The sequence below is a fragment of the Aethalodelphis obliquidens genome, unplaced genomic scaffold, assembly GCF_003676395.1.
Source record: "Aethalodelphis obliquidens isolate GAN/ISIS:26980383/991018 unplaced genomic scaffold, ASM367639v1 scaffold4, whole genome shotgun sequence".
In the NCBI taxonomy this organism is placed as follows: Eukaryota; Metazoa; Chordata; class Mammalia; order Artiodactyla; family Delphinidae; genus Aethalodelphis; species Aethalodelphis obliquidens.
In genome coordinates, this window is record NW_020837948.1 from 40,466,309 (window position 1) to 40,484,614 (window position 18,306).

At 39.4% G+C, this 18,306-nt stretch overlaps 1 protein-coding gene across 1 annotated transcript in view; it reads right to left on the reverse strand.

Moving 5' to 3' along the window:
* Positions 1-18,306, reverse strand: part of RHOBTB3 (Rho related BTB domain containing 3) — a 55,995-nt gene that overhangs the window by 34,721 nt on the left and 2,968 nt on the right. Inside the window, exons 3-5 of the mRNA XM_027100582.1 lie at positions 12,483-12,669; positions 3,383-3,537; positions 208-319 (exon numbers count right to left, since the gene is read on the reverse strand). Of these exons, the coding sequence (XP_026956383.1) occupies positions 208-319; positions 3,383-3,537; positions 12,483-12,669 (454 nt within the window). The remainder of the gene's footprint in view (positions 1-207; positions 320-3,382; positions 3,538-12,482; positions 12,670-18,306) is intronic.

Here is an 18,306-nt window from a genome sequence, read left to right on the forward strand (position 1 = left end):
CCTCAAAATGTGGTCCAGGTACCACCTGCTTCTGAATCATCTGGGAAGCTTATTTAAAAATCAGATTCAGGCTCCATCCCAGATTTACTGAATCAAAATGCCAAACGAGTCCCGAACACACTCAAAATTGAGAACAACTGCTATGACTTCTGAAATGATCTACAATAAATATCAACTGAATGTCTAGACATTGGCTAATAAATGCACCTGGTTGTTCAAGCTGAGGTGGTCTAATTCCGTGAAACGAGTTGCTCATTTTCCTTTTCTTCATTTTTTCACTTGTCTTCTGATTTAAAGCTTGAATCATAAAATACTCCAACTAAAACATGAATCAAATTTTAATTAAAGCTCCAACGAAATGATGTATCTGACATGATTATTTGTACCCCAAACCACATCTGCCGTGTTTTTAATGCCAGTACCGACTACATGTATGCTTTAGCAAACACTTTTAAACAATTTGTTTTATTAAAAAAAGACAAAAATCTTTCAAGTAGAACAGATTGTGCCTTGTCTAAACATAAATAAACTATCAATCAAGCAGGAACTGTATTTTCTCTTGAATAATCAAGAAAGCCAAGCAGTACAACTGTGTGACTGCCAATAACCATCTTGTGGGCAACCACAGCAACTAATACTAGAGAAATTCAAGGCAAGAACAGATCTGGCTCTATGCTACATACACCCATATCAACTAGGAAAGTTCACACGCACTCTACTTTTTTTCCTGAGTAAGTTACTTTGAAATACATCATTTATTTTATAAATTAAATATCTTAACCACATGCACTTACATAGCTCTAGGCGTACGAGGCCTGGGGCAAAAGTACAAATGGAGGTCCACATACCACATACCTAAATATTTAAGCATTGTAAATCAAGAAAATAAACTGTTACGTAAAATATATTCTATCCTCCTGCTTTGACCAGTATGTCATCATTAAAGCCTGGAAAGCCAGGCTCAGATTTAAATTCTTAGAGTCCTCGGAGTTTCATGCAGCATAGGGAGAGCTGGCCCCTAACTCCTGGGACCGAAAACCACCCCTCCTCTTCTCTCCCCCTCCTCCAACACACACCTGCTCACCTGAGGAGGCTGGTGCATACAGGTGGACATCCACACCTATACAACCAAGCTCCATCCACTGTCCCCTCCCCAACTCCTCATATGCAGTCACCCCTCAGCCACCACTCAGGACTAGGGGTGCAAACACCAGCCATGCAGTCCACCTTCAAGAGGACAGACCCAGGAAAGAGGCTTGTACAGACCTGGGAAATAGATTCAGAGCCAGCTGGTCAGAGAATTCTGGGGTCCCGGGTTTGGGAGCATGGTTACAGCACTGTTCCACAGAACTCTCTGCTTTGTTTTGATGGAAATGTCCTATAACATTGGTGCTAATCATCGGAACAGTAGCCACTAGCTACATGTAGCTATAGAGTACCTGAAATGTAGATAGTTCACCTGAGGAACTGAATTATTTTTTAACTAATTTAAATATAAACAGCCACGTGTGGCTAGTGGCTACCACATGGATGATGCAGGTCAGGAAGGGAGCTACTAGCTGTAGTGGGCACATCCCCATGGCTCCATCAACTCGTGCCCTGTGGGAAGGGGTGCAACCCCCTCCCCCTGGAGGACCAGATAAGGCTTTCTAGAGCTCCACAGCACATGCCACCCTTGCCCAGGTCTGAGGGTAACACTGCACAGCTCTTCCTCCCCGACTCTTAAACACAAGATAGTAAAATGCTCCTTTCACTCTGACATTATCACTCCATCCATATTCCTGCAAACACCATTGTTTCTTACACTCAAGATCCCAGCTGTACTTTACTATTCAAGAGTCTAAAACGAGACCTTTCTCATCTTATTTTCATATTCTCATTAAGTCTTGAGTTAGCGAAAAAAGAAACCGCCAAGTTTTTCTCCTGACTTCGACCACATCTTCAATTCTCATCATGCCTCCAACACTAGGTGTTAGGAACAAAGAGAAACAATGAGAGAAAAGAAGAGAAAGTGAGAGTTGGGAAATGCGAAGAGCGATCCTGAGAAGTTCAGGGTCAGGAACCTGGAAAGGGGAACCAGGAGACCAAAGGCCCCCAAGAGCTCCATCTTCTCCAACAAATGAAACCAGACTATCTTCCCCGACACACCCACAACTCCCTAGGAATTTCAGGGAAATGTAAAATTCTTAGAACTAGGATTTTTTTAAGCCACTACAATATAATCAGCTTGACAGAAAAATTATATTTCACCCCTCTTTACCTTTCTACCCACTGCTCATCACTAAACAAATAAGACAGAAGATTCTCACAGTCATTGATAACATCAATTGTGAGTGTATCTTCCTTAATGCTGTATTATTGTTTCTTTACATTACTGAATGAATAATAGCCATTTATATTTGACAGAAATCAGAACTATTATATTGGGTTCTTATTTTATCTTTGGTTCTTATTTGGAGTTGAGTAACTCTAGAACAAATGAAATTTCTCTGGTCATCTGTAGAAACCTCAACATTTTGACATGAATATATACAATGAATAGCCTGGCATACTGGATAAAGTACTTGATGAAGAGCTAGGGAACTGATGGAGAATCCAAAGTGCTCCCGTTTAATGTGGGGTTTACTTTGGTTTAAGTCTCTTGTCAATGTTTACTAGATTTGTCTGTTGAAAGGAGTCACTCCTTAGAGGGTTGGAAAGAGAGTTCCAAAGTCAGTAGTGCTTAAATGATACAACTCCACAGGTATTCTCCAAGGGCCACGCAGTCCTAGTGTCGTAGGGTAGGCGCTGTGGGCTAAGGTGGGCCTCAAAATGCCTGCAGGACCCAATGGATGCCTCTGCAACACAGCAACAGACGCTGGCTCCCCACTACCTGTCTAACAAGAAGCCATTTGTACACGTAGTTCCTCTGGATATTTTTTGAGCTACAGCAAAATCAGGAGTATATGAAACCTTGCCGAAGCACACATAGCGAAGAAAAATCATTCTTCTCAAGTAGCAGACAGAAATGAAGGAGAACTTTCAGGCCCTGATGGTTCAGGTCGCCAGGCTCATCAAGCTGTGTAAAGATTACTAAATCTTTTCACTAAAAGTGACAAAATGTCAGTTGCTAAACAGACATCACGGGTTTGTGTAAAGTGTCATCAAATGGAAAATTCAAATTATCATGTTAGACAACAGAAAATGTTTCATTTGGAGAGAAAAGCAAACTTAGAGAGCTTTACTCTGACAAAACCTTTTTTGTATTTGCTCCCGTTTTATTTCACAAGGTTAAACACTAATCCTGCTTTTAAAACTAAAGTTCTAATTGATGCTATGGAAAACAGCTAACGAGCCAACCTGACAAATGACTCTAATTTATGTGACTGGAATTTCCACTTACCACTCCTCCAAAATATTTTCCTATGTAGAAGTCATCAAGGCTGTGTAGTTCCAGATAGGTGGCTCCTAGTTCTTTAGCAAGTTGGATCCCTTCCGTCGTACTGACACAGCTCCCTCTGTCTGAGGTACACAGTGGGCATGTGCAAGGTAACTCTTCTGAGAAAATGAATATGAGGAACAAAGACTTTTGAAATTAAACATGAAAAGATGTACCTAGACAACCTGGACATTAAACAGCAAATTAAGAGCTCATGCCAGAATCACACTTCAGGGCCATTTAATATACCCACTATTCACTAGACTCTGAATGAGAAGTGTCAGTGATAACAGCAAGGTCCCTAAAATAAACAAGCTTTAAATGCAAGAAGAATGAATAGGACCTTAGAAAACAGAAGAATTTTTAAATAGGTGAATGAATATTACCAAGGCTATTATAGTAATTAGACCAATCAGACGGTAATGCCAGGTCTGCTTCCTTTTATACAACCTTGACATCCGGAATATCAATACAAAATCAACAACCTGACTGCCCACAGAAACCATGGATTGGAGCTTTTTTTTTTTTTTGTAATAAACTTTAAATATATTCACTAAGTTTGAATAGATCTTATACTTTTATTTTAATAGAATCCTCAACTTGACCTCAACCTCTAAGGCTGCAAAATTGCCAGTCTTTGTAAATTGCATATGAAGTACATTCTTATTCATCCACACATTTCAATTATTGAACTCTAAAGTATTCGACTGCAGAGATCAAATCCAGTCACTTTTTATCTTCTGCTTCAAAATTAAAAAATTAAAAGCTGAAGGAATAAAAAGTAATTACTCAAAATGTGAACTGTCCCAAGAGTCATGGCTGTACCACGTACAGATCTATGGCTGGGAAGGTTGTACATCAACCCATCTTTAAGGACACACCTTCATAACGCTGAAAATGTATGTTCAACTCCATATCCGTCAGCCAGCTTTGTTTTGTTTCATGCTACATTATCAGATATGTCATTGGTCAAAAGGCAGCCAAGTTAAAAGGGGGTAAATCCGTTTCTAAAAGAGCATTTTGTTGTAGGCTGGCTTCCCTGAGAAGCAGACTCTGAGATGGAGACTGATGTGCTGGAGGTTTACTCGGGGGTAATCTTGAGAACGTCTCTTCTCAAGGGTGTAGGAAGCAGGTCTGGGCAGAGGAAGAATTTGAACTGCAATGCTGTTGCAACAGAGACCTGAGCCATTTGACAGGGGCCTCTGGAGCTTTGATGGCCCTTTAGAGTGGTTCTCCATACAAAGCTGGGCCTTTGTATCCCTACATCAGCCAGTAATTAAAGGAGGGCTGCCCTGTGGAGGGAGCAAAGCCTTGGGCAAGCGGCTTCTATCAGCACAGGGATAATGCCTGGAAAGGGACTCAGCTGTTCACCATCAGCGGCCTAAAGACCAGGTAACTGAGGGAGTAAGTACAGTGGTCCTGAAAGGGCATTTAGGCTACTCCCCACCACAGCATACACAACAAATGTCCTACCAATGAACTGCATAGAGATGGAGCAAATGTATGTACACATGGCATGCACGCTAAGGATATTCAGTGCACGTGCATACTATACATGTAACATGCACGTGTGCACATACACATACGACTTAGATAATTTAGCTTCACTGAAAGCATTTTGAGCTCAGAAACCATGTATTCACATCCTCATTTTGCAGAGGAGGAAGCTGAAGCTCAGAGAGGTTAACTGACTTGTCCAACTCTCCTTGTGTGTTAGAGATGGAGAAACAATACAACTGTTACTTGCTCTACCTGATAAGGAGCCATCAAAAGATAAGATAAAAATTTAGTTTGAGTAAAAAATTATTAATTCCAAAGATGTGGTGATTTAAAAATGAAGCCTTGGTTTCTCTAAATTATACAACAAATCCTAATCTGAGTTCTTGCATTTACTTTTTCTAAGATCATTTTTGGTTCGGAACAAATAAAGTTACCAACACAATTTAGCCTATCTTGAAAAATAACACATTGGTATTTCACATTCTTTACAAAGCCTTCATAAACAGCGCCTTTGATTTTCTGAAGACAGAGATCTTCTTATGACTACAAAGCTCTCCTTATGCTGATGGAATGGGGTGGGTAGGCAGATCATCTTATTAAACTTTATTTCTGGACAAAAATAAAGTCAGCAGTGTGTTGAGTGAAAAATTAAGAGAGCATAATGTAAAATAATGGCTAGGAAATAAACTTGGTTTCAGGGAAAATCTCGCTAGTGTCAGGTTTAATCCAGCTGAGTGGGGTTTTCCATTGTGTGTAGCCACAAGCATCTTACCAACCTAGAAAGTGCCTCCTTATATCCAATCATTATGTCTCCTCTATGTCACAGAAGACATTTTTTTTTGTTGTTCACTTGCACCCAAAAGGAAAAATGCCTAGTCATTACATATTAGGTAGGAGAATCAATAAAACATTATGGATTAAATAAACCTACATTTAGCATTTCATCAGGAACAATGAGAAGACCCAATATAATCTTAAATTGTGGTGCCTTCTTCAGGACTCGCTCCTATGAGCCTACCTCAGAGTCCTGGAACTTCAGAATCAGTGTTATTCTTCTAGTTAACACTGTAGTCTTTTATTTTTTTTTCTTATATATTATCTTTCAAGGTGTTATCACAAAACGTCTATTATTTTTAAAAGCAAACACAATGTAACTCTGGAATTAAAATGAATGGCATCTCTTTCAAAGCAATGGACTTGAGAACTTATAGGGTGATTCTTACAATCTTGCCAGTGCTTGAGATTCTTAGAAATCCTTTGAGGAATTCCAGCCTTGCAATGTACTAGGCACTGTCAGAGCTCCAAAAAGAAAAGATAGGATGCCCGCTTTCAGGAACTTAAGGCTATGAATACACCTTTGTCAAGTCTGGAGAAAAATTTCTACTCTAAAGATAGATTCAGTATTTAGTAAAAGCCAAAAATTTATTCAGAGCCAAGTATTATGAAGACACACACACAGTCAAGCTTGTCAAAACATGTATAACAAGGAAAGAGATGAGACTGATTGTGTTTGCTGAAGTTGTTCTTAAAGGAGCTGGAGAGAGGAGTTACCAGAACACCTAGCACAGTTCCACAGACTGCAAGGGATTGGAGGAGGGAGGAGCAATACGTGTCCTTGAGTTGAAGAGACAGATTTAGCTTTGTAATCACATCTTACAAGGTCAATTAATTTCATCCTGTTAGTGAAAATGATCTTTTCACTTCTGTATATGATTCATAAAGCCATTCATTCACTCACTGAACAAACTGAGCACCTACCACACCTCAAATAGCAGGGATATAAAGATACACAGATAAATGAAACTCATGGTCAACTGAGCCAAGACAGATACGACTGCAGATAATTATAAGTACTGGGGCTTGCTTGGTGGTGCAGTGGTTAAGAATCCGCCTGCCAATGCAGGGGACATGGGGTCGAGCCCTGGTCCGGGAAGATCCTACAAGCCGCGGAGCAACTAAGCCCGTGCGCCACAACTACTGAGCCTGCCCTCTAGAGCCCACGAGCCGCAACTACTGAGCCCACGTGCCACCACTACTGAAGCCCACGCACCTAGAGCCTGAGCTCCGCAAGAAGAGAAGGCACCGAATGCAAAGTCCGAGCACCACAACGAAGAGTAGCCCCCGCTCGCCACAGCTAGAGCCCATGTGAAGCAAGGAAGACCCAACGCAGCCAAAAAAAAAAAAAAAAAAACTAAAATAAAGGTGTACAAAATCACCATAGGAACAGAGGAGAAGAAATTAACTCTGCCTGGGGGATTGTGAAAGGCTTCACAGAAGAGGCAACGATTTAAAGGGTAAGGATGAATTCGCTATGCAGATATGACAGGGGTTGTGCAGAGGGCCAGTCCACTCAGATCATGACACAGTATAACACATGCTGAGGCCTGAAGGTGAGAAAAAAAGGGAAGACATCACTTCCACTTTCAAGAGAGCAAGCTAAGCCCACACTGCAATCTCCTCTCCCTGCCAAATCACAGAAATCATGAAATAATGAGGGGGAGGGGGAAGAGGTGGGAAGGAGAAAGGAGGGAAAGAAGCAAGGGATGGGGGAGGGAGAAAGAGAGAGGAGGAAGGGAGGTGTGCACATGCAGCAACATTCAAACATTAGGAGAGACTCTCATCAGCCCAGAAACTAGGAACACCTGAGGGGCTGCAGGCAGTACGCACAGGACGACCAAAGAGGGATGCTGGGGCTTGGAGGACAGGTGGGACCTCATGCACTGCAGCAACATGTAAGTGCTCATTGCCTCACGAAGGGGGTCGAGGAGGAGACCAAGGGCAAATGAGGGGAGGTTAGCTGGAGGACCCCAGCAGAAGTAGAGAGGCCCATGGGTCCTAGAGCAGCCCAAGCCTAAGATGAGCCTGGAACATCTGTGCCAGAAAGCAAGGAAGGACTCAAATTAATTGGAGAGAGCATGAAGAGGCTCCCTCTAGGCAAATTTGGGGTAACTGGAGTATCAGAAAGAATAATGAGAAGAATAGATTATAAAATGCTGAATTTAAAAAACAAACCCATGGGGGCTTCCCTGGTGGTGCAGTGGTTGAGAGTACGCCTGCTGATGCAGGGGACACGGGTTTGTGCCCCGGTCCGGGAAGATCCCACATGCCGCGGAGCGGCTGGGCCCGTGAGCCATGGCCGCTGAGCCTGCACGTCCGGAGCCTGTGCTCCGCAATGGGAGAGGCCACAACAGTGCGAGGCCCACGTACCATAAAAAAAAAAAAAAACAAAAACCATGAATCATAGTGACTCAAAGAAAGATGTGGGAGCAGAGAAAAGGGAAAGCCCTATTTACAGAAGAATGCCAACTAATAAGTGTAGAAGGAATGATAAGAAATCACTATTTTGTAACCACAGTTATCACAACTGAAGGAATCATGCAAAATAATGGGCTTGGATTCTTTAAAAATGTCATGAAAGATACCCCACCCCCCAAAAAAAAGGCTGGGTGATTGGGAACTGTTCTGAATTAAAAGAGACCAGGGAGACTTGACAACTAAATGCAATACATAGTTCTTAATTTCATCCTGGATTAAAAGAACACAAAACAATAAAACCAGCTTTGGAATACGTGGAAAAATGTGAATATGGGTTATATTTTAAATAATAGTATAACAGGTAATAGTATATTTCTTGAGTGATGATTGCATTACGGTTAATAGGAAAATGGCTCTGTTCTTAGATGAGACATGCTTAATTAATCAGGATTGAAGAAATCCCATAATGTTTACAATTTACTCTTAAATGGTTCAAACAAAACAAAGTGTGTGTGTGTGTGTGTGTGTTTGTATTTGTAATTTCTGGAGTTCACTGTCCTATTCTTATCAAGTTTCTTAGATTTGAAATTTTGCAAATAAAAGTTAGAAAAAAAAAAGAAGAAAGTTTCTCAAGATTTTAAAGAATTGAGTACCATGATCTGACATATTCTAGAATGATTATTCTGAGAGGATTCATTTCAGAAAGAAGCCAAGCAGGAAAAGGAGGCCAGAGGCTGATTTACCAGGAAGCCTAAGTTTCAAGGCCCTTCCTTGTGGGCTGTTTCCAAGCCTTGGGAGAAACCTAGGCATTAGATTCTTTCACATGACGTATGCTTTTGTAAAATCTGCAAAATAAGATATTCTGACTATGTCTGGTTAAGACATAAGTCTCTCTCCAGTCCAGCTCACTTCACCTTGCATCAGGCAGCTCTGGAGTAGCCACGGACATTTTTAGGATCCTGCTAAGGGGAATTTAAATTTAGGTTTAGCGAGATATTATTTGTGGTTTGTAGTCACTTCCTTGTAAGTGTTTGCGAGCTGTCTTGGTACATGAATGGCCTTCAGGAATGCTTCTTCCACCCACTGTGCAGACTAATTTGGCGTCACGACACAAAGAGGCAGAGCTGAAAAACAAACAAAACAAAAACCGAAGTGCCCAGCATCACAAAGATGTGGAGAGTGAAGAAATACGCTGGAAGAAAAACTATCTTTCTCTTCTCCCTATAGAAAATCTCAAAAAGTGGTTATCATGTGAAGAACTGCAAAGACTGTGAGCACAAAAAACATAAGAAAAGTTAAAGAAGTGTCAGGCTTTTTTTGTTCTTTTAATTATTTTATTTATTTATTTATTTTTGGCTGCATTGGGTCTTAGTTGCTGCGTGTGGGCTTTCTCTAGTTGTGGCAAGCGGGGGCTACTCTTCATTGCGGTGCACAGGCTTCTCATTGCCGTGGCTTCTCTTGTTGCAGAGCACGGGCTCTAGGTGCGCAGGCTTCAGTAGTTGTGGTTTGTGGCCTCAGTAGCTGTGGCTCACGGGCTCTAGAGCGCAGGCTCAGTAGTTGTGGCCCACGGGCTTAGTTGCTCCATGGTATGTGGGATCTTCCCAGACCAGGGCTCAAATCCGTGTCCCCTGCATTGGCAGGTGGATGCTTAACCACTGTGCCACCAGGGAGGCCCAGGTTTTTAAACAATAGAAACTTTTTTTAATGTCTGTGGTATTTGACAGCTTTTTTGGAGTTGTAATTTCTTGTGCTTTCTTTTCACATTCTAAATAAATATTCATTTGTATACATATATGTATCTGTAATTTTGTAGTTTTTTTTCTTACAAAGGACCTCTAAAATTGTGTAAGTTTCAGATCCTGCAAATCTGGAACTGCCTCTTTAGACCAAAATGAAGGTCATTATGAGAGATAATTAAATGACTAGGCACTGAAATCCAGGGAAGATGATGAGAAAGCAATGAATTTTTTTTTGAATTTTTGAATTTTATTTATTTTTTATACAGCACGCTCTTATTAGTTATCTATTTTATACATATTACTGTTTATATGTCTAGGGGTATGATTCTTGGTTTGGGTCCAAGAAAGCAATGAATTTGAGGTTAATTTAAAATATAAAATCAAAAGAGCATCTTAGTCAACTGGATATGGGGAACAGGAACGGAAGTTGGGTTGGATGATTCTTGTTTGGGTGAATGGATAGGTTTGGCATCATTCACCAAGACAGGGAACTCAGCAGAAAGAGGAAGATGTCTGTGGAGACATGGGTCAGGAGAGAGACTGGAGCCAGAAAAACAGTCTGGGTAATCACCAGTGTCTATACAGGGGAAGCTAGGGCAACAGATTAGCAGGTCCACGGTCACAGTAAATAGCAAGAGGTGAAGCTGAAGGATGGGACCCTGGGCAACCACTATTGGATGTATTGATTTGGTATATGTGTGTAAGGGAGGATGAGGGTGCCAGGAAAGAAGAAAGAGAATTAGAACAAACAGGAAAGAAAGAGTAGCTTTATTAAGTGGAGGGAGAGGTGTATTTGAATAATTTCAAAGAGAGGATTGTTATTAAAATGTAAATTAAATTTGGCAATAGGCATATAACTGGCAGCCCTGAGTGAAAACCAACCCAGTGTAATTGTGAAAGTCAAAGTCAGACTGTAGTGGACTGAAGAATGAATGGGAAGTCAGGAAGTGCACTCAGGAAGTGTGGATGACTTGTTCAAGAATCATGACCAGCAATAAAAAGAAAGTTAGGGAAGTAGAGGGGACATACGGTCAAAGAAGGGTCAGGCCTGCTTTATTCATATCTACTAATACTAGACACATACCTACCACATGACCCAACAATCCTACTCCTAGGAAACTACCTAAGCATCACTAAAAGGAGAATACAGAAATAAATCATGGGGGACTCCCTGGTGGCACAGTGATTAAGAATCTGCCTGCCAATGCAGGGGACACGGGTTCGAGCCCTGGTCCGGGAAGATCCCACATGCCATGGAGCAACTAAGCCCATGCACCACAACTACTGAGCCTGTGCTCTAGAGCTCACGAGCCACAAACTACTGAAGCCCTCATGTCACAACTACTGAAGCCCATGCACCTAGAGCCTGTGCTCCACAACAAGAGAAGCCACCGTAATGAGAAGCCCACACACCGCAATGAAGAGCGGCCCCCACTCTCCACAACTAGAGAAAGCCCACGCACAGCAACAAAGACCCAAAGCAGCCAAAAATAAAAATAAATAAATAAATAAAAGGAAAGAAAGAAAGAAAGAAATCATGGTGTATTCATACAATGGAATAATACACAGCAATAAAAAGAATGTATTACAGATAAGTTCAGCATGGATGAATCTCAAAAGTATCACGCTAACTGAAATTAGGCCAACACAAGACACTACATACTATATAATTCCATCTGTATGAAGGTCAAGAATAGATAAAACTAATCTATGTTGTCAGAATCTAATCTATGAAGTCAGAATAGCAATTATCTCTGCGGAGGGGTGTTATCAACTGGGAAGAGGCATGAGAAGCTTCTGGAGTGAGGCAAATGTTCTAGATCTTGAGATATGTCATGGTTGCATAGCTGTATATATGTGCAAAAATGCATTAAACTGTGCTCTAAAATTAGTGAAGTCTAATGTCCTTTATTTTGCTATACTTCAATAAAAATGAAAAAATGAGTAAAAATGAAATTTTAAGACACATTTACTGAGGAAATAACCACTAAGAACTATAAAATACCACCAATTCAAAGTGGATTCTGAGTTGACCCTGAGATATCTGCCAACAGTATGCACAGAAGCAACTACTGAAATTGACTGAACCAAATTAACCCATCAGCTACGGAGTCAACAATCCTCTCTCTTAGGTGGTGTTGCCAGTGTATTCAGCTCACTCATTGCTACCTACCTAAAAGCGCTGCTCCCAATCCCACATTCTTATGGGAACAATCTGTCCTTCCCAACTGAATAGTCCCTTAGATTGTCAAAAAGAGTTTTCCAGGGCTCAGGGTCAGCCTAATACCTCTCCTATATCAAAAAGAACACAATTACTGACTTCCTTCACTTCTATAGAACAGCAGTTTAAAAGACAAACTTGTACCCATCAGAATCACAGCAGTAGTTTGTGATACTTTCCTTTGATGTCCCATTATCATATCCAATGATGAAGAGATAACAGATGGCATTTAAACCCAGTCATTTTGCTTTCAAAAAAAAAAAACTGTACTAATCATTAATAAGCTTAATGCTATTCAAAATTAATATGGTACCTGCACTCTCATATAAAAGAAAAATTAAATACTTACCATTTTGTCTTGTACCAACAGCAGCAATGATTACTGGAACTGAATTTAATGCTCTTTTTATCACTGGAATATAATTATCCTTCACTTCGTGAAATGAAAACTTGTCATTTACGTTGTATTTGATCACAATGATGTCAGCACCTCCAATTAGATTTCGAGAGGTGTACCAATCACTGTCAAAAATGTCCTAAACCAAAATGTAAAGAGCAATCTTTAGTCTGCTTATCTTCAAATCCATCATGAAATAAACTGTAACATATTAGATTAACTTTTTTACTATATTTTAATTTTTGGAATTCATTTTTAAAATTTATTTTTAAAAAAGTAACTACGTAAAATTTAAAACGTTTGAAGTCTATCAAGTCTTTAAATTTTTTAATTTATTCATTTAGCCTGGACAACTATGTAGTGATAAAATAGAATCTAGAGAATTCCTGAGACTCTGATGGAATAAGCAACCTCTTTAAACACCTGTACTTAAAAATGAACACTTTGTTTTAAAATTATGCCACAAAACATTAGCCAGACTCATCAAGAAAAAATGGGAGAAGACTCAAATCAATACAATTAGAAATGAAAAAGTAACAACTGACACTGCAGAAAAACAAAGGATCATGAAAGATTACTACAAGCAGCTATATGCCAATAAAATGGACACCCTGGAAGAAACGGACAGGGGCTTCCCTGGTGGCGCAGTGGTTGAGAGTCCGCCTGCCGATGCAGGGGACTGGGAGGATCCCACATGCCGCGGAGTGGCTGGGCCCATGAGCCATGGCCACTGAGCCTGCATGTCCGGAGCCTATGCTCCGCAACGGGAGAGGCCACAACAGTGAGAGGCCCACATATTGAAAAAAAAAAAAAAAAGAAATGGACAAATCCTTAGAAAAGCACAACCTTCCAAGACTGAACCAAGAAGAAATAGAAAATATAAACAGGCCAATCACAAGCACTGAAATTGAGACTGTGATTAAAAATCTTCCAACAAACAAAAGCCTAGGACCAGATGGCTTCACAGGCAAATTCTATCAAACATTTAGAGAAGAGCTAACACCTATCCTTCTCAAACTCTTCCAAAATATAGCAGAGGGAGGAACACTCCCAAACTCATTCTATGAGGCCACCATCACCCTGATACCAAAACCAGACAAAGATGTCACAAAAAAAGAAAACTACAGGCCAATATCACTGATAAACATACGTGCAAAAATACTAGCAAACAGAATCAAACAGCACATTAAAACAATCATACACCATGATCAAGTGGGGTTCTTATCCCAAGAATGCAAGGATTATTCAATATATGCAAATCAATCAATGTGATAAACCATATTAACAAATTAAAGGATAAAAACCATACGATCATCTCAATAGATGCAGAAAAAGCTTTCAACAAAATTCAACACCCATTTATGATAAAAACCCTCCAGAAAGTAGGCATAGAGGGAACTTTCCTCAACATAATACAGGCCATATGTGACAAATCCACAGCCAACATTGTTCTCAGAGGTGAAAACTGAAACCATTTCCTCTAAGATCAGGAACAAGACAAGGTTGTCCACTCTCACCACTATTATTCAACACAGTTTTGGAAGTTTTAGCCACAGCAATCAGAGAAGAAAAGAAATAAAAGGAATCCATATTGGAAAAGAAGAAGGAAAGCTGTCACTGTCTGCAGATGACATGATACTACATGTAAAGAATTCCAAAGACGCTACCAGAAAACTATTAGAGCTAATCAATGAATTTTGTAAAGTAGCAGGACACAAAACTAATGCACAGAATTCTCTTGCATTCCTATACACTAAGGATGAAAAATCTGAAAGAGAAATTAAGGAAACACTCCCATTTACCACTGCAACAAAAAGAATAAAATACCTAGGAATAAACCTACCGAAGGAGACAAAAGACCTATATGCAGAAAATTAAAAGACACTGATGAAAGAAATTAAAGATGATACAAACAGATCGAGATATACCATGTTCTTGGATTGGAAGAATCAACAGTGTGAAAATGACTATACTACCCAAAGCAATCTACAGATTCAATGCAATCCCTATCAAACTACCAAAGGCATTTTTCACAGAACTAGAACAAAAAATTACACAATTGTATGGAAACACAAAAGACCCCAAATAGCCAAAGCAATCTTGAGAAGGAAAACTGGAGCTGGAGGAATCAGGCTCCCGGGCTTCAGACTATGCTACAAAGCTACAGTAATCAAGACAGTGTGGTACTGGCATAAAAACAGAAATATAGATCAATGGAACAGGATAGAAAGCCCAGAGATAAACCCACGCACATATGGTCACCTTATCTTTGATAAAGGAGGCAAGAATATACAATGGAGAAAAGACAGCCTCTTCAATAAGTGGTGCTGGGAAAACTGGACAGCTACGTGTAAAAGAATGAAATTAGAGCACTCCCTAACATCATACACAAAAATAAACTTAAAATGGATTAAAGACCTAAATGTAAGGTCACACACTATAAAACTCTTAGAGGAAAACACAGGCAGAACACTCTATGACATAAATCACAACCAGATCCTTTTTGACCCACCTCCTAGAGAAATGGAAATAAAAATAAAAATAAACAAACGGGACCTAATGAAACTTCAAAGCTTTTGCACAGTAAAGAAAAACATAAACAAGATGAAAAGACAACCCTCTGAATGGGAGAAAATATTTGCAAATGAAGCAACTAACAAAGGATAAAAAATTCTCCAAAATTTAAAAGCAGCTCATGCAGCTCAATATCAAAAAAACAAACAACCCAATCCAAAAATGGGTAGAAGACCTAAATAGACATTTCTCCAAAGAAGATATACAGATTGCCAACAAACACATGAAAGAATGCTCAACATCACTAATCATTAGAGAAATGCAAATCAAAAATACAATGAGGTATCACCTCGCACCAGTCAGAATGGCCATCGTCAAAAACTCTACAAACAGTAAATGCTGGAGAGGGTGTGGAGAAAAGGGAACCCTCTTGCACTGTTGGTGGAAATGTAAATTGATACAGCCACTATGGAAAACAGTATGAAGGTTCCTTAAAAAACTAAAAATAGAACTACCATATGACCAGCAATCCCACTACTGGGCATTTTTTTACTGAGAAAACCATAATTCAAAAAGAGTCATGTATCACAATGTTCACTGCAGAGCTATTCACAACAGCCAGGACGTGGAAGCAACCTAAGTGTTCATGGACAGATGAATGAATAAAGATGTGGCACAGATATACAATGGAATATTACTCAGCCATAAAAGGAAACGAAATTGAGCTATCTGTAATGAGGTGGATGGACCTAGAGTCTGTCATACAGAGTGAAGTAAGTCAGAAAGAGAAAAACAAGTACTGTATGCTAACACATATATATGGAATCTAAAAAAAAAAAAGAAGAACTTAGGGGCAGGACAAAAATAAAGACACAGATGTAGAGAATAGACTTGACATGGGGAGGGGGAAGGGTAAGCTGGGACGAAGTGAGAGAGTGGCATGGACTTATATATACTACCAAATGTAAAACAGATAGCTAATGGGAAGCAGCCGCATAGCACAGGGAGATCAGCTCGGTGCTTTGTGACCACCTAGAGGGGTGGGATAGGGAGGGCAGGAGGGAGACGCAAGAGGGAGGAGATATGGGGATATATGTGTATGTATAGCTGATTCACTTTGTTATAAAGCAGAAACTAACACACCATTGTTAAGCAATTGTACTCCAATAAAGACATTTAAAAAAAAATAACAATCTACTAGGACTAAGTACAAAAAATCAGAATGCTAGATTTATGCACATGAAGTAAAACATAAATAAAATACCATATACAATAAAATAAAATAAAATTATGCCATAGCTTTATCACCTAATAGTTTCAAAAATTAACACTATGCATGAGATGCAAGAGCATCAATGTGAGTAAGGAAGCTTCAGAGGATTTTCTGTGACCCAGTTAGATAATGCAGGATTGTTCAGTCACTTAGATTGTATTGATAATACCCTGTGAATTCTGTGGAGTTCCATATATTTTATCCATATCTCAAAATTCATATATATTTTTCAACTTTATCCATTCTTTGGACAGTACTGCATATATATAGTGTGCATGTGAGGGGAACAAGGGGCGCGGAGGGGTATGCCTCCACAAAAAGATAGTGTGTATTATAAGATGATGTTAACATGGTAAGGAGTATATGTGCAATTCATGTATTTTGTTCATATCAATTAAAAATTCAGGATAAACCTTTCCAATTTTGAAATGTTTACTTTTGGACTACAGCTAATAATATTCATATTTAGAATTAGGGCCAAAAGTAATTTATTATGGACACTACTCCTTAAAACTTTGCACCTTGATATTTTAAAAATAATTTTTCAAAGTTACTGTGTGAATAGTGGTATAAGAAAAATATCGTTATGTACCTTAATACCATTGCTAAATATGCATAAGTGGCTTCCTTCTCACATTCTGGTTAACTATTAATCATTATTTGTCCTTTCATGTGGCCTTTGGTATGTATTCCTAGGATGTAATAAAGCTAGATTAAGAAAATAGACAGCTAGATATGGCTAACAAGTCCAAAACTGTTGGGCTATGAAAGTCTGCACTTTGAAATATGAGTCCAAACCAGGGTTTGAATCAATCAGTTGTGACAGAGCTTTTATCCTGTTAGCAAATTCTGGAGAAGTGTCACAGCAATGCCCTTTTGCAGAGAGCTTCTTCTCACCAGTACACCGCCATGCCCCAGCAAAGCCTCTCCCAATTCCCTACACCCTCACAACCTGCCCATTTCCTACAAGTATATTCTGCGTAACAAGAATTGCAGAATTTTTAGATATGAATACTTTACTGAGAGTGGGATGGACAGAGCCTTTTTAGAGGAAGATTTAAAAACCAAAAAAAAACAAAAAACAAAAAAACGCAAACTATGGGGATATAAACAGCAAAGGCAAAATTCTTGAACTTAGTGGAGGATGTAAGAGGAGGGAGAAGTGAATTGGGACACAGATCAAGAAAATGTGAAAGCTTCCCAGCAGAGCTCTATGCTAATTTCCAAATCCCAAACCACAAAACCCATTCAGTTCCAGCTGTATCTGTTACAGTAGTCAAGCTCAAAGTATATACGTACAACAGGGTATATAAATACAATAAAGAAAGAGGACAAAGTTAGATGAATGGGATGAACAAACTAAACTTAAGTGGGACCAATATCAAGCAGCCATTTAACTCTGAGAGAACAAATCAAAAGTAACTGCTCTCTGCATTCCAAATAGTTCAAAATTCCAGAGTTACTGGAGACGTGTAGAAAGAAAAAGGAGACATTTAAGGGAAAATGTCACGAGGAAATGGGTTTTGGCTTCATTAACTCTGTGGTACTGAGGATATAAATCTATAAATAATTTTATTTTTAATACAAATCAGAGCTTCAAACCCTGCCCAAGAAAAGTGTGCATAGATTATCTCATTGCTTTTTATGGAATATTTTTGGTAAACAGGAAAAGATCTAGAAATGAAATAATAATATAACAAAAAAGGGTGGGTTTCAGAGACATACTAAACAATAAGCTACATGTAATGAATTTGAAGCACATTTATTTAAAAAGTGCCAAGTATACATGGCAAAGATCCAGAGTGAGGCTGCGGATATACAGAAGAAAACTAGGGAAGAGAAGCACAACTACCTCACTCTAACTCCAAGAAAACAATGCTACATTTCTTCTCAAACTGTCTCAAAGAGAAAATGCTCCACTGGTTTCTAGAAATATGAAGGAAATCAAATTCTCCCACCCCTTGTAAATCAGTTCCAGGATTTCCTCTA